The sequence below is a fragment of the Salvia miltiorrhiza genome, chromosome 5 (genome assembly GCF_028751815.1).
Source record: "Salvia miltiorrhiza cultivar Shanhuang (shh) chromosome 5, IMPLAD_Smil_shh, whole genome shotgun sequence".
NCBI classification, from domain to species: domain Eukaryota; kingdom Viridiplantae; phylum Streptophyta; class Magnoliopsida; order Lamiales; family Lamiaceae; genus Salvia; species Salvia miltiorrhiza.
Genome location: NC_080391.1, coordinates 15,335,436 through 15,351,069, shown reverse-complemented (window position 1 = coordinate 15,351,069; position 15,634 = coordinate 15,335,436). Strand labels below are relative to the sequence as shown.

The following is a 15,634-nucleotide window of genomic DNA, read 5'->3' as shown; positions in this document are numbered from 1 at the left end:
CATAATTGACCATAATTCTTGATCTAATATTTTTGTGGTCGCAAAGGCACACTATTCATATTAGTTGAAGCTAATTAATAGTAGCAAATAGGCGGACCCCTCTTCATGCACATGGCAAGAAATGGCCTGGATTCAAGAAGAAGAAAAAGACCACAATTATTTTCATCAGCCCCATAACAATTACAAATCAAGAAAAGCAATGGCCAATCCTTTTCCCCCATTAAGTGACAAATCATCAAAGAAGAAATAAAATCAAATGCTAAATTTGGGAGCATTAATCTTATTAGAAAAGGAGCTTAGCAAAAAAAAAAAAGAGAGAGAGTAGAAGAAAGTTAAGAAAATGACTTATCACAATGTTAGGTCTGGAAAGAGAGATTGTAGAGTGGGCTAGCACCTTCTCCCTCTCTCTTTTAGTAGCCTTTTTTTGCCCTTTCTCCAACACCAAAGCCTCATTAACTCCCCATTACACTGCATTTATCTCCTTGGTCCCCTCACAAAAAAAACATAGTACACACACACACACACTCCCACTAGTGTGTGTTGTGTGTGAATACATACATCTTGCATACAATATATGTATATGTTGTGGTGCTGCTGTTGTTACTGTTGTTTAGCCACAAAATTGAGCATAAACAGTTCAAAAAGCAATAATTTAGCTCTGCCTTTTTTCTTGTAATTGGGTTTGAGAATTGACATTACTTTGAAGGCTCTGTAATGAAATGAAACGTATTAATTGAAGCCCACTATTATTACAAGTGTTTAGAACTGGCAAGAAAGAGAGAAGATAAAAAAAAAGGCAGTGTCTTTCACCATGTCTGAATTCATGCCCACTCCTTTTGTCCTCTTTCACTAGAGCAAAATCTGTTTTGAACCCAACAGCCCAAAGGTGAGAACAAGTTTCCTGGAGACAAAAACTACCTTTGTCTTGCATGTATTTACATGCCCATCTTTCACTTTTAATTTGTGCATCAAAATGGTCCCCTAACCCACCCACCCCATCTCTCTAGAAATCCTTTAATCAGAAGCCTAGATACCTATATCCAACAATAAATCTCCCAACTGTTTACCCATTGATTAAACTAGCATCCCTTTTGCATTGCATTGGTTTTCTCATATATACAGTGATACTAATCCGATCAAGAAGTCGGGTTATAGCAACTTGGTTGATTCGGAGAAGGTATAAGAGATACACCCTTTTGAAAGTAGATTTGTTTGTACAAACTAGAAGCTGCAAAGTTTTCCTTGATCATTTTTGTTTGCCACTGTTTAGATCTTAGTATTATTGACGTTACCATAATTGCTATGTGTGTTTTCTCTTTTACGAACTGACAACTGTGGTTGTAAACTTATTAGCTGAAAAGATGCCTTAGGCCTCCTCAGACTTCTGCTAAACTCTGCCGCTCTTACAGTCTACGCCCCCTTTTCATTACTCCTCATTTACTACCTTAGCTTTTGCTATAAAACTCTTGCAAGAATCGAACTGTAGCCTCTCACTGCTTTATTGTTGTTGCAATCCCACTTCAAAAAATCCCATCTTTCCACATTTCATTCCTTCCAATTCGCACTTTCTGCATTTAGTTCTCGCAGAGTTTATTTGATGCGCTTCCATTTCGAGAAAAATCTGCCATTTTTATTTATTCACATTCTTGTGATTCATTTAAGGTGGTGATGCAGATGGGGAATTTGTTGTTTCCTTGAAGCCCCATTGTTCGTGTTTTCTTGGTTGCTGCTTTTGTGCGATTTTTATCATCAACAAGCCATGAAAAAGATCGAGTCTTTGAGTTTCCCGATTGTTATTGTTTGGCTTCTTCATTCCACTGTGCCGTGCATTGGACAAGATGAGAGCTTAGGTTCTCCGATGAAGAGAGCCGAGCAAGAAGCTTTGTATAATACTCTTCAAGATTTCGTCGGGAAATGGTGGAATGGTTCTGATCTTTATCCAGATCCCTGCGGTTGGACCCCCATTCAGGTCTCTCTCTCTCTCTACACATTTTCTTGAATCTTTTATCCAGTTTTAAGGTTGTATTGAAAAGTAGAATATCCAGCTTTTTTAGGATCTCGTTTTAAGTTGCAAGAGCAGTCAAATCCGAGTCAGAGCTCTGCAACTTTTTTCGTTATATGCTTGAAAATGCTGTGGATTCCCTTCCTTGCTAACTAAAACTATGTCGTTTCTGATATTTTTGGGCATGCCCACTTTCGCAGAAGCTCTCTTACATTCAAGATTTCCCCTTTCTATTCCTAGTTTTATTGACTGAAACAAAAAATATCTTTTGCTTATGCACCTTCCCATCTTTATCTGACTCAATCTGTCTGCTATAATCAGTAATACAAGACAAAACTTGCTACAAATGATCAACATCTTCATAAAATTAATCTTTGTGTTATTATTAATGCACAGGGAGTTTCTTGTGATTTGTATGATGGATTTTGGTACGTGACCGATTTGAGCATTGGACCTGTTCATGACAACTCTTTAACTTGTGGTGAAGATGTGGATTTCAGCCCCCATTTGTTTGCACTAAGGCATTTAAAATCACTATCCTTCATCAATTGCTTTGTCACGCCGCGCCGCCGCGCCGTCTCCATCCCCACTGGGAATTGGGCCGGAACTTTGACCTCGATCGAGTTCCGGTCCAATTCCGGCCTTACCGGAGCGGTTCCCGACGTTTTTGGCGGGCTCAGAAATCTCCAATCTTTAGTGATAACGGAAAATGGCCTAATGGGGCAGCTGCCTGAGAGCATTGGCAATTTGGTGGAGTTGAGGCGTTTGAATGTTGCCGGGAATTCCTTCACGGGCAGGGTCCCGGGCAGCATCGGAGGGCTTAACCGGCTCTTGATTCTCGATATGAGCGGGAATTCGCTCTCGGGCACCCTGCCCGCCACTCTGGGAAGGCTGACCGCCCTATTAAAGCTTGATTTGAGTTGTAATCAATTAGAGGGCGAGATTCCAATAGAGATTCGAAATCTCAAGAATCTCACCCTTTTAGACCTAAGTGACAACAGACTTAGCGGTGGATTGGGTGATTCGATTGAAGAATTGAGCTCATTGCAAGAATTAGTCCTCTCAAACAATCCCATTGGTGGAAACATAATGGGCATTGGATGGCAAAAATTGAGGTGTATTACTGCTTTGGAGCTGTCCAATATGAGCTTGACAGGTGGCATCCCTGAATCTCTTACACATTTGAAAAGTCTAAGGTATCTGGGGCTCAATGACAACAAGCTAACAGGGGATATACCCTCAGAGATTGCAGCTTTACCTAATGTTAGTGCAATCTATCTCCACGGCAACAATCTCACCGGCGAGCTTAATTTCTCGGAGCTCTTCTATGGCCGGATGGGGCGGCGGTTCGGGGTATGGGGAAACCCCAACCTCTGCTATCAAGTCGAGCTCGAGTCAGCTAGCAACGCTCCCTTTGGAGTCAAACCGTGTCCACATCAATTGATCAAGTATCTGGATTCCAACAGAAATTGGACCCATCATCCCTCATCATCAATGGCTTCTTTCGGATTCAAAATGTTTGGTGTTAGTGGATTAGTTTTGGTAGTTGAGGCGTTCTTGGTTTTAGCTTGGCAACATTTTTAAAATTGCCCAAATTCCACGTTGTATATGTAATGGTAACTAGGGAATCAAGTTAATTTTAAAACTCATTATAATTCCAACAATATTTATTCGTTGCATTGATTTTTTTAATATCCCAGACAATTTTTGGCTTTGGAAACCAAGGATAAACGCAAGAAAAACGACAAAAAGAAAAGGAAAAAATAAATTAGAATGATGAAGAAGAGGTTCTTGAATCTTGATGGAGGCATGGTAGAGATGATTATAAATGTGAGGAAAGCGAAAGATGAAATGCAATAGGAGTAACAGGCTGTAAATTTGTTTTGGCGATATGGGTAGAGTTTCTGAAACACACAGACGCACTAGTCACATAAATTTTGGCAAATATATGCATGTGTGTATATACATAAAATATACTGAAATGTGGTCCATGAAAGTATATAGATTGTGTTGAAGATGAGAGTGAAGTGGTGGTGGACCATTTGAAGATAAAAAATCATAGAGATTAAGAAAAGGCAGTAAAATGCCAGAGTGATTGAAGGTGTCAGAATTCAGGCTGTGGTTTTATTTCAGAATTTGTTGCTCAAGGTATTATTTCATGATTTTCAACTTCTTCTAACTCAGATTTTAGTGTTGTGTTTTGGCCTTCTTCAGCCTACGGGGCCCCTGCACTGCACACCTGCCTGCCCCCAAATTTCTACACTATAATGTGTTTTTGGGCTATAAAAACATTACATCTCGTCTACTAAGATTAATTCAATTCATAACTCACATTTTACTCAGCATAGCTCTCTATTTAAATTAATACTCCTTTCGTCCACAAAGAGTGTTAAATGGAGTGGATGGCACGAGTTGTAATAAAATAATTGAAAAATGTGATTTTAGTATTGAACGGGTCCCACAGAGAGTAGTATCCCACCAAATTGTAAAAGTAAAAAATGAGTATTTTGTAATTATTGAATATGAATGAAGTTTAAAATATAAGAGGAAATTTATAAAAAGGTAAAATGCATTCTTTGTGGACGGACGAAAATTATTAATAAACACACATTTTTTGTGGATGGAGAGAATATAAAATAATTATAAATATACTATTTTACCTTCAATTCCATAGTCCCAAACTAAATATTAAGATTGCGTTTATTTTTCCACAATCTTCGTATGTTCACTATCATACAAAATTTTCTTTGGGCAAGACGAAATATTTTATTGGGCAACTTCTTTTCACTCATTTTCTCTACAATGTTGAAAAATATTATATTTGAGTAATGATGTGAAAATATTTTTCAATATTTTCTTATATTTTTATCTCTAGTAATTAAACAGATGATAAAATGAGGAAAAAATATACTTTCTTCGTCCCATGAAGCTTGAACAACTTCTTTTCGACACAGGTTTTAAGAAATTAGTATTTTGTGTCGGCACAAGTTTTAAGAAATTGGTATTTTGTGTGTTAAATGTGGTGGGTGAAAAAGTGTAAAGGTAAATAAAGGAATTTTTTTTTGTCATATAAGAAAACTGCACAAGCTTCGCGGGGCAACTCGAAAAGGAATAATGCTCAAGTTTCGCAGGACGGAGGGAGTAATATTTTATCATTTTTTCTTATGCATTAAACATTTTACAACCAAAATAAACACATCCTAAAATAAAAATATAGCCATCATATAGCCTTTAGAAACCAGTTTGATAAGAGCATCCGCAATGGGCTTACTTGATAGCCTACTTGATAGTGGGGGACCACATTGAGTAAGTAGTGCTGCATTGGGGTTACATGATAGCCTACTTGATTTTTTTAGTTTTGATTTTATGCTTTTCAATTAAATTAATTACTCAAATTTAAATAACACATTTTTCTAATAATTAAAAACTCCATTAAATTAAAAATCCTAAAAATTACATAAAAATAAAAACCACCTAAAAACATAATTAAAATTACATAAATAAAATCATAGTCTAGACCATGACGCTTGAGCACTTCGAAGACCATGGACGCGTGCAACGCCCTTTGTGCGTCCAACATGTGCGTCGTATCCGTGTTGAGGAGCTGCATATCGAGCTTCCTCTCCTTGATATCGTTCTTCCTGGTGTACTGGGCGGTGAATGCCCTCATATGTTGGTCGGACTTGTCCAACCTCTCCACTATTTCGGGTGGAGGCTCCGAGCTCATCTGCGACGCCGACGCCTTCCCCTTCATCGCTCTCGCCGCCGCCTTCGCCGCCTTGTTGCCAATGGGCCGTGAAGAGGTGATCTCCTCGCCCGACGCCGAGGTGCTAAAGGCGCCCTCTTCCGTAGTCTTTGTCCTCTTGGAGGAATGCACGTCTCCGGCGAGGTACATCGACTTGAACTTGGGGTTGTTCCGGAGAACTTTCCACGCGTTCCAATAGTTGAATGCGGCCTTTTGTGGGCTCCGACCCTTGAAGAGGATTTGGGCATTGTCCCGGAGCATATCGTCAAAATGGCCGGAAGGCCACTGGTTGCGCGTCTCCACCCAAATAGATTCCCAGAGACGCACATCCGCGCTCACTCGGGCCTAGTGTCCTTGAATTTGCCGGATTTTAAGGTTGGCGCCGATGATGGGGTTGACATGTTCGCGGATCCGTCCCCAATACGCCTCCCCCTTTTGATCCGTCTCACGGATGGTGTCGTTCGTCTCCTCCACCCAAACTTGGACGATGAGATCCGTATGCTCGGGAAGATAAGTATGACGGAGCCTTCCTTCCACCGCCTTTCTTCAGTTTGGAGGCACTTTCCTTGGCACTTGGTGGGGCATCCTCCAAGTTGATTCCCCCCATATCGGGGTGATAATCGGCGGAAAGATCGGGGCACCAATTAGGATCATAATAGTAGGGGTTGTGTGGATCCATGAAAATTGTAGAGGAATAAAGAAATTGAAGATGGGGAGAGTTGGAGAAGGAAGGATGTTCAATGTGGTAGGGAGAAAGGGAAGAGAGGGGATTTTTAAAGAGGAGAAGAGAAATAAAAAAAATAAAAAAATTGGAACGGTCAAAAGACCGAGTTCCAAGACAGTGCAACAGCCAAAAAAATTTCAAATTTTGAAAATTTCATTTTCTTTTTCTAATTCAAGCGCGTGCTTTGAACGCGCCAAATACGCCTCTTGCTTGAGTATACCCGAAGACTCGAGCAACCCTCGAGTAACCCCTCTCCCCTGCAACGCCTTACTCGAGTGCAAGTGATCGAGTAGAGCGTTGCGGGTTCTAAGAGGGTAGTTGTTGACACTGGCATCAAACTAGTTCTCTAGTGAGATTCCAAAGAATCTTTGCATCCGGCGAGATGAAGAGTTTGCGGCGGGTTTATCTCGGGTACAATAAGTTTCATTGTAAAACTGCGGAGAAAATCAGTCTGTTGGTGACGTTGTCACATCTTGATCTCATATACAACAATATCAGTAGCAAAATCCCTTCGTGCTTGAACACTTTTTCCTCTACTTTAACAAGCTCATCAATCCGATTCCTAAACCTATTTTCAATCTCGAGAAATTAGTGTTGCTCTCTTGTGATGAGAGATTTATGAGATGATTACGAATATGCAAAATCTGAAAATTCTCCATTTATCTTTCAATAATATTTTAGGAAAAATCCCAAATGCTATAGTGGTTTAGTTGATGTTTTTTTTTTTTTTACTTTTTAGATGAATGAAAATTTTATGCAATGTAGGTGTACGAAACTCTCCGATCTCCTTTGATTTCTTCTGCAATTTTTCAACACGCTCTATGAGACTATGATCGTGTCACATTTTCAAGATCTTCATTTATGGTTTAATAGATTTTTCGGTGAAATATCTAAAGATCTCCAAAAAGGCAACACTTTCAAATTGTTAGACCTCTCTACAAATAATCTTACCTGAAAAATTACTGATGAATCTCTTCATATCGGGGCATTTGTTCCAGCGATCCTCTTCTCCAACTCTTTGGAGGGTAAGATTCCAACGGATTTAAGTCGTTGCAAGAGCTTATAGTCGCCCATCTCTAGAAATTTTGGGGGCTATATGATAGCCTTATTTTTAAATTATTATTAATATATAATTTAGTGACTATTATTAATTTAAAAAAGAATTTAATGATTATTAATTAAAAGATAAAATAATAAATTTATAAAATTGTGGCAATGAATAAAATCACCCGTACTAATACTATGACTGCATTTGAACTGTGGGTTTGGCCCCGCCCGATCATTTACCAGCTCTACTTAAGCCCACCTTAATTCTCCATTTTTTTTTAATTCCTATACTAGGATCGTTTAATTTGAAGGATTAGATATGATTAGATTAGATTAATCTTATAATATTTTGGTTGAGTAGATACAGTCCAGTATTCAATCTTGGGACAATGTCATGTAAAAATAGTATTGGATTGTGAGTCATGATTTACCCTCTATAATAAAATTAATCTCGGATCAACTTAATCTCAAATAATCTCAGACTTATTCTATCTCGACAACCGAACGTTTTCTAGATTAACTATTTTTTTCCCGTTACTATATGAAATTTGTATTATGACGATTTATACCACTCCTCCCTCCTCCAAAATCATGGCTGGCCGGCCGGCATTACATTTCTTCTGGCTATTAGCTGTCTCGTAATTGGCTTCATAAATAGCATTATTACAAATTTACAACTATTTACACCTAATATAGGTTTATTTAATCTACCAATTGTATGTAAATGGGATAGCGAAGTTTATATATTTCGTTTCGGAGAAGATTTTTTCTTTTTTTCCCTAAGCTATATTATGAATAATATATCAAATTTCCATATTGAACGTTCAAACTCGCAGTTATTATTTTTATTTTATTTTCAAAGGAGATATTCATGTGTTGCGGATTTTTATATATAAACAGTGAGGTCTAGAGTTCAAACCCCACTGTTCACCCGCCCCAAATCAAAAATAAAATAAAATCTCATAGCTTTTTATAATACTAGAAGAAAGAGCATACATAATACGCAAAATTAATATTATTTTATTTGATAAAAGTAAAAAATATAAACATAACATATACTCACTCCGTCCACAAAATATTGTACTAAGGATGAGAGACACGAGTTTTAAGAAAATTTGTGTTGTTTATTTAATTAGTGGTGGTAAAGCATGAATGAACGGATAGTCATTTTATCGGTGAATTATTGTTGAATTGTGAATTATACCTAGTGGTTGATCGGAAAAGTGAAAGAATTGCTAAGTTGCTGAGAGCACGAGAATAAGACTGCAGTAGTATTGAAAAGTAGAGATAGCGTAAATTACAGAGTGCGTGTGCATGGGTATTTATAGATTACATGCTAGGGGTAAAAGAGTATTCGCCTTCAAAGCATGCCTTCCGCGTGGTCGAGGGTATAATAGTAAATTTGCCCCCAAGTGAAAGAATTGCTAAGTTGCTGAGAGCACGAGAATAAGACTGCAGTAGTATTGAAAAGTAGAGATAGCGTAAATTACAGAGTGCGTGCGCATGAGTATTTATAGATTACATGTTAGGGGTAAAAGAGTAATTTCGCCTTCAAAGCATGCCTTCCGCGTGGTCGAGGGTATAATAGTAAATTTGCCCCCAAGCGGGGGATTCCGCTACTTTTTTGGTGATTTCTCTGGCGAAGGCCATTTCTCTGGCAAGAGTGACTTCTCTGGCGAAGGCCATTTCTCTGACAAGGGTCATTCCTCTGGCGAGAGTGACTTATCTGGCGAAGGCCATTTCTCTGGTGAAGACCGTTTCTCTGACGACATCTGTTCCTCTGGCGAGGTCCGTTTCCCCGATAAAGGTCATTCCTCTGCTCTGCATATATTACTCCTCATCAAGTGGAGAAATGAGTCCACAAATGAAAAAAAAAAAATTAAGTCAGTGAGTGAAGAATGGGACCCGCGTATTTTTTTTAGAGAAAGGGACCCACAAATTTACAATTCTATTTGAATGTACAATTATAATAAAATTTCTTTAAAATAATACTCAATAAATTAATAAAAACTATAAACTAACAAATTTCTTCGGTTCTGACTTAGGGTCAATTCAAAAAATAGTCATTTTTAATAAAATAGTAATAATACTCGCTCCGCTCCATGAGAGTGTGCATGATTGATACTTACACGAGTTTTCATAAATGTTAGATGAGTGTGTTGTTAGTGGAAGAAGGGGCTCACTTTTATTAGTGAAATAACCAGTCCAAAAAAGGAAAGTGCACTCCTGTGGGATGTCTCAAAATGGAAAAGAGTGCACACTCTTATGGGACGGAGGGATTTTAGAGAATCCCTTTATAAATGTATAGGTTCCGTAACTATTACTTCCTCCAATCCACGAAATGAGTACTCATTTCTTGACGGTACGAGTTTTAAGAAATGTATTGAGTGTGGTGTAAGTATAATAAAGGTCCAACTTTTTGAATGTATTAATTAAAAGGTTGTGTGGGGTACACTTGTCAAAAAGAGAAATGTGTACTCATTTCGTGGACAGACTAAAAAGGAAATATGGGTACTAATTCCATGGATGGAGAGAGTATAAATTAATAACCTATTGTTGAATCATTTTCAATTTCATAGTCATTGCAATCTTCAGTTTTATTAGCCACAATAAATTAATAAATACATGCATTTATTTAATTTAAATATATCTCTCATTTTTTTATACATTACAACTTAATTTAAAATTATAATATCTGAAATTAACAAAATAGTCTATAAATTAAAAATAATTAATTTTCGCTATATTAATATCTCTCTAAAGTAATAAAATCCTTAGGTCCAAAAGTTATTAATTTATAGAGATTTTATTGTATTTCTTTTTAAGAAATCGAATTTTCAAATAAATACATATCAAAGCATGATAACATTTATATATTAGTGTATACAAGATATACTCATATCAATTTAATTATATTATAGTGATATATTATTATTATTTGTCTAGTTAAGTAATTAGATTTTATATGATATTTATTTTTTTAGTATCCCATAAGAATTTCAGATATACTCATATCAAATAGATTTTAGATAAGGCAATGCAGTTAATATATTTTTTTAGTATTTTAATATTTAATAAACTAATATATTTTTCTAAATATATAATATATAGTTTACACGATATCCTTAAAATTAAATTTTATGTAATAAAAACATAATACACAGTCTATATTTTGTGTTATATCAGTATAGATAGTAACTAAACATTGCGCACAGTAGTTGATAACAATCAAAGTATACCATCATTTTAAGAAAGGTAAATATCAGTTTTTGGCTCATCGTTTGAGCGTTTACTCAAATATATATCACCCTAACGATAATTACAAAATAATAACTAAGGAAATGCATTTACTGAATTGATAAAGCTTGAACCTTTACAATTGGAATATGGCGAAGGGATTGAAGCAACACATAGAAGAACAAAACCTTAAAATTTTGTTAAAACTTCAGTCTTTATATCTTTGATCTTGTTGTGCTTGATTCTTGTTGGGAGTGCTTGTGAGGCGTGAGTCCAGTCGGGACTAAGAAGGGGGAAGAAGGACGACGGTAGCGGAGGCTGCAACCCGTTCCGATGAGAGAGCGAGGGAGATGAAGGTGGTGGAGAGTGGCAGCGGTGGCCATGGGGTTGTTGTTGTCCGACCAAGAGAAGAGGAGAAGGCGGCGACGATTCTCGCCATTCGCCATGAGAAGATAAGGCAGCTGCTGTTCACGGCGAGGGAGAGAGAAAAATAAAATTAGGGATTTGTAGATTTTGGGGGTCTTAGTGTTTTGAGAGGGTAGGAGTAGGAGCACGAGCAAGAGGCGCTGCGGCGTGGCTGCCGATGGTGGCCCTCGTCGGAGATGGAGGTGGGGCAGAGCAAGGGAGAAGAGGAAATGAGAGAGATAGAGAGGGGGTTACGGGCGAGAGGCAAGAGGTGAGAGAAAAAGATGACGGTGGTGGCGGGGCCGAAGGCGGCGCCCTTCGCCGGGGAAGGGAGAGACCGAACAATCTCGCTGGAATTTCAGAGGCGGCGGTGGACCGCCATCTCCTCCGCCCACCACCATCTCCACTGCCGCCCTTTACCCACCGCCATGCTTCATATGTGTTTTCAAACATATGGAATTTTTCTAGTTTTTTCTTTTTTTTTTTATTTCACGTATGCTTCCATCTTGGCAATTGGTCGGAACACGTAATATATATTAACAAGAAAAAAAAAATGAAATGATGGGTATTATTTTATAATTACCTTTAAGGTGATATATTTTTGAGAAAACGCCCAAACGAAGAACAAAAAGTGATATTTACCCTTTTAAGAAATACAAGAATCTTATTACATGAAATTCAAGATTTTTTTTATTTGACTATAATTGTCTTTTTTCACATCTAAATACACGAATTTTAACTTATTTAAAATTATAATATTTCTCAAAATTAAATCTAACATGGGGAAATTAAAATTCATATAACAATCAAAATCCCGTCATTTTAATTATATACTTCTATTGTCCCTTAAAATTATATTTTTTTTTTGAATTATAATTACAAGATAAATCTAAATATAATCAAATAAGCAATGAGGCCTCTACACCACACAAATGTGAGAAAATAATCGCACGCAAGCGGGACTACTACCCACGCAAAAATGAGAATACTACCCACACAAAAGTGGGAAAACTACATCGCTCGCTGACGAGAACAAACCAAGATCTCTCGCAAGGGAAAGTATTTGAGTGGCTCAGCTTTGCCACTTGAGTTGGGCCTCATTAGCAAATTATGTATTTCTTTTATTTTTGATACGTCCCTCAAATATATGCACTTTCTATAACACTAGTCATATATAATTTGACAATTTTACTGTTAGGGTATGTTGTATTTGGTTGTAAATTTATCATGGAAAAGAAATGATAAAAAAAATCTTTATTTAAATCTGTTATCTGATTTTTCTCATTTTCTACAAAAAGGTTTCACCATTTGTTTTTCATTTTCTTCACGCTAAAGGGAATAATATTATCCATTTATTTATGGTGATAATATTATCCCTCTTTGTAAAGGAAAATGAGGAATGAGGAATGGCAAATTTTCTTTTATAGAAAATAAGAGTGAAAAAATAAGAAACTTAAAGGGAGATTTTTTTATCCTTTATTTTCTCATAATAAATTTATAGCAAAAAAGAACACACCTTTAATACTTCCTCAGTCCACTAAATAAGTATCCATATTTTATTTTTGGTTTGTCTACCAAATGAGTATCCATTTTCTATTTTGGTAAGTGTACACCACTGATGAGGGATAAGGTCCTCATCAGCGCAGTCTATGACCTTTGCCTCATACGTTACTAACATTATCGTCAACTGTTATAATGATTGTTGCACAAACTAGGAAAACTAACAGTGCAGGGCAAATAACGGAGACCTCGACGCCCTACGAGAGGACTGCGCAGACACCGGCACCCTCCTGAGAGGACAGCGCAGGCAGGGCGCCCCTTAGAGAAGGCAGCGCAGTCAGAGACACCCTCCTGAGGGGCAGCACAGACGGAGCGCCCCTTGGAGAAGGCAGCGCAGCCCGAGGCACCCTTCTGGGAAGGCAGCGCGGGCAGAAACATCTGAAGATGTTGGCGCAGGCGAAAAGTTCTCCAACCACTTTCTGAAAGATGCAAAAGCTGCAAAGCCGTTGGAGCAAGGACAATCACCGGTGACAACGACATCGAGGACGTACCGAGCACGTGCCTTGGAGGAAAAGACAATTTTACCCTTTCACCTTCTTCTCTTATAAATAGCATGACTGTAATAGCCAAACGACGGATCTTTTTCTCTAAGTTTCACATGCACATTTTGATCCCTGTAAAGAACTGTTCCATTGAAGAGTGAAAGAAACATCAGGCATCTATTTTTCTCAGGTTTTAATCTGCTATCAATCTTCTAGTTTAGGTGTTGGTGATTCCGTGTATCACCAACTGGCGCCGTCTGTGGGAAAAATGCTAGTTAAGGCGTGAGTTTTTGGGTGTGTTTGGGGGTTCTGTTCTTCATGTTCTTGCTCGATATAAGTGGAGATCTATGGTGTACGAGTATGCTGTGGGGAAAATCTTCAAACGTGTGTTCTGATCTGAGTTCTTTGCGTGTTATGCATGAAAAATCTTGGAAGAAGACATGAAAAATTTTCTTGATGCCTACTGAGTTCGTGTGATTCTTAGATCCTAATGTATTTGTTGTAAATCGTAGCTTTGGGATGGGGTGTTCGTTCTTTAGATGAGTTTTTTCGCTCGTAGAGGTTCACTTACCATTCGTATGCACATGGGAACAGTTGAGTTGGGGCGAGAGTTTTGGTTGATTTGAGAGTTCCGAAATCTTACATGCATGCTCTGTTCTTACATGTTGTTGTGCATAAACCCCTGTTCACTCACACCTATCTCTGTTTACCTGCCTAACACCTCTGTTAGGTAGCGGCTTCCGGTATAATCTTGAGGGTTTTTCTTTGTTGATGTATGATTAAAGATTGCTTAAAACTTTCACTTCCCTGATATCAATGTTCACTAACGTTTGTTTTCTTTGGTAATGATTACCATATAACTGAGCTCCTTATTGTCATAATGGTTTTTTTTCCTTTTTGGTGATGAAATGTGGAAATATCTTTTCTGGGTTTATTTCCCAGAAAAACTTGATGTTCCTCATGAATATCTATGAGGAAGGGTTTTCTACGCAACTTTTCTCTTCGAGAAATCCGTACGTTTGATCCTGAATGGCTTGATGGGCCGAAGTTCGCGGGCTTCTATGAATCTTTCGTTTCAAGAATCTCTCCAGGGTTTCTCTAGGGTTTTACGGGCCCCACCCTTGCGGTCAATGATCCCAAGGATAGAGGAGACAGGGCTGCGCAGTACGGCTGCGCAATAACAATTATTCATATATGCTTATGCAGGCATCTATTTTTCTCAGGTACCAACCATGGGAATTGATGATCCTTGTAAGAATCTGGCTAAGGATTTTGACACAGTCGCGGGAGAGTCAGGAACCGGGAAGGCTGGGATCCCTTCGACCCAAGGGATTAACTTGTCTGAACTTACACCATCAGGTTTCACCACTTTCAACAACCCCGCCTCGGGGCCTACTGGGACTACTCCGGGAACAACACAGTCTCTGATCGGAACTTCAGCACCAGGGGGTACAGTGCCTACTTCCACACAAGGGCTCCTCAATGTCACGATCACTGAACAAATGCTAGCAATGCTCAACTATGCCACAATCCGGCAACTGGCAGGGATGCAGCCCCCTCCCGTTATCCCGACAGCATTGGGAGAAGTCGAGCCCGTAACACACAAGAAAACCACCACAGCACAGCCCAGGACAGGGATCGCGAATTACCTAACATATCACACCCGGTCACGCAAAAGGAAATGGGAAATACCGGGGAAGGACAAGGGAAGAACAAGAGGAAGTTTGTCACTAACAGTGTCCAAATCGAGGATGTAGGCGACTCTACAAGTGGCACTACTCCACAGCGCAGTCGGGGCACCCAAAGGGAGAACACCAGACTCAAAGAGAGAGTATCATTCCTTAAAAGTCAGCTGAAGAGCTTAGAAACGGAACTGAGAGAGCATCCCCAAGAGACCGTAAGAAACGAAGTCTCCGACGAGGAAGCATATTCATCGGAGGAACAGGAGGAAGAGCCTCGAAGGGAAATTCCACACAAGCGCAGGGCCATGGGCACATCTGGGGGAAGAAGGAGGAACGCACCTCACCGACAGGTGCCGAGACTAAGCAATAGTCCATTCTCAGATGAGATCTTACTGGAACCTTTGCCAGTAAACTATCGCCCAATCTCTCTCGATTATGACGGGACGACTGATCCAGAGGCACATATGGCACGGTTCGAGGGCCTGGCATCGTTACACCAGTATGGAGAAGGCATAAAATGCCGAATTTTTGCCACCACCTTATCAGGAATGGCCCAGAGATGGTTCCACAACTTGAAGACCAGCTCCATTTACTCTTATGGGGACTTATACCTCATGTTTATGCGACAATTTGCTAGTTCCAAGAGAATGGGAAAGACCGCTATATCTTTGATGGATGTCAAACAGGAACCACAGGAATCACTAAGGGAGTACGTGGCCAGGTTCAACATGGCCGTGTTAGACACACCAG

The 15,634-nt window shown here is 38.8% G+C and overlaps 1 protein-coding gene across 2 annotated transcripts; it reads left to right on the top strand.

Annotated features, from left to right (window-relative positions):
* Nucleotides 1-638: 638 nt before the first annotated feature.
* On the top strand, nucleotides 639-3,666 carry LOC130986314 (piriformospora indica-insensitive protein 2-like). Of its 2 annotated transcripts, none has more exons than XM_057909691.1 (3): nucleotides 639-1,177; nucleotides 1,663-1,969; nucleotides 2,399-3,666. In XM_057909691.1, exons 2-3 carry the CDS (start codon nucleotides 1,760-1,762, stop codon nucleotides 3,584-3,586), a joined length of 1,398 nt encoding a protein of 465 aa, XP_057765674.1. In that variant the 5' UTR covers nucleotides 639-1,177; nucleotides 1,663-1,759; the 3' UTR covers nucleotides 3,587-3,666. The 2 variants fall into 2 exon arrangements, with proteins under 2 accessions (XP_057765674.1, XP_057765675.1); XM_057909692.1 differs by having other exon boundaries at nucleotides 902-1,177; nucleotides 1,675-1,969.
* Nucleotides 3,667-15,634: the final 11,968 nt, after the last annotated feature.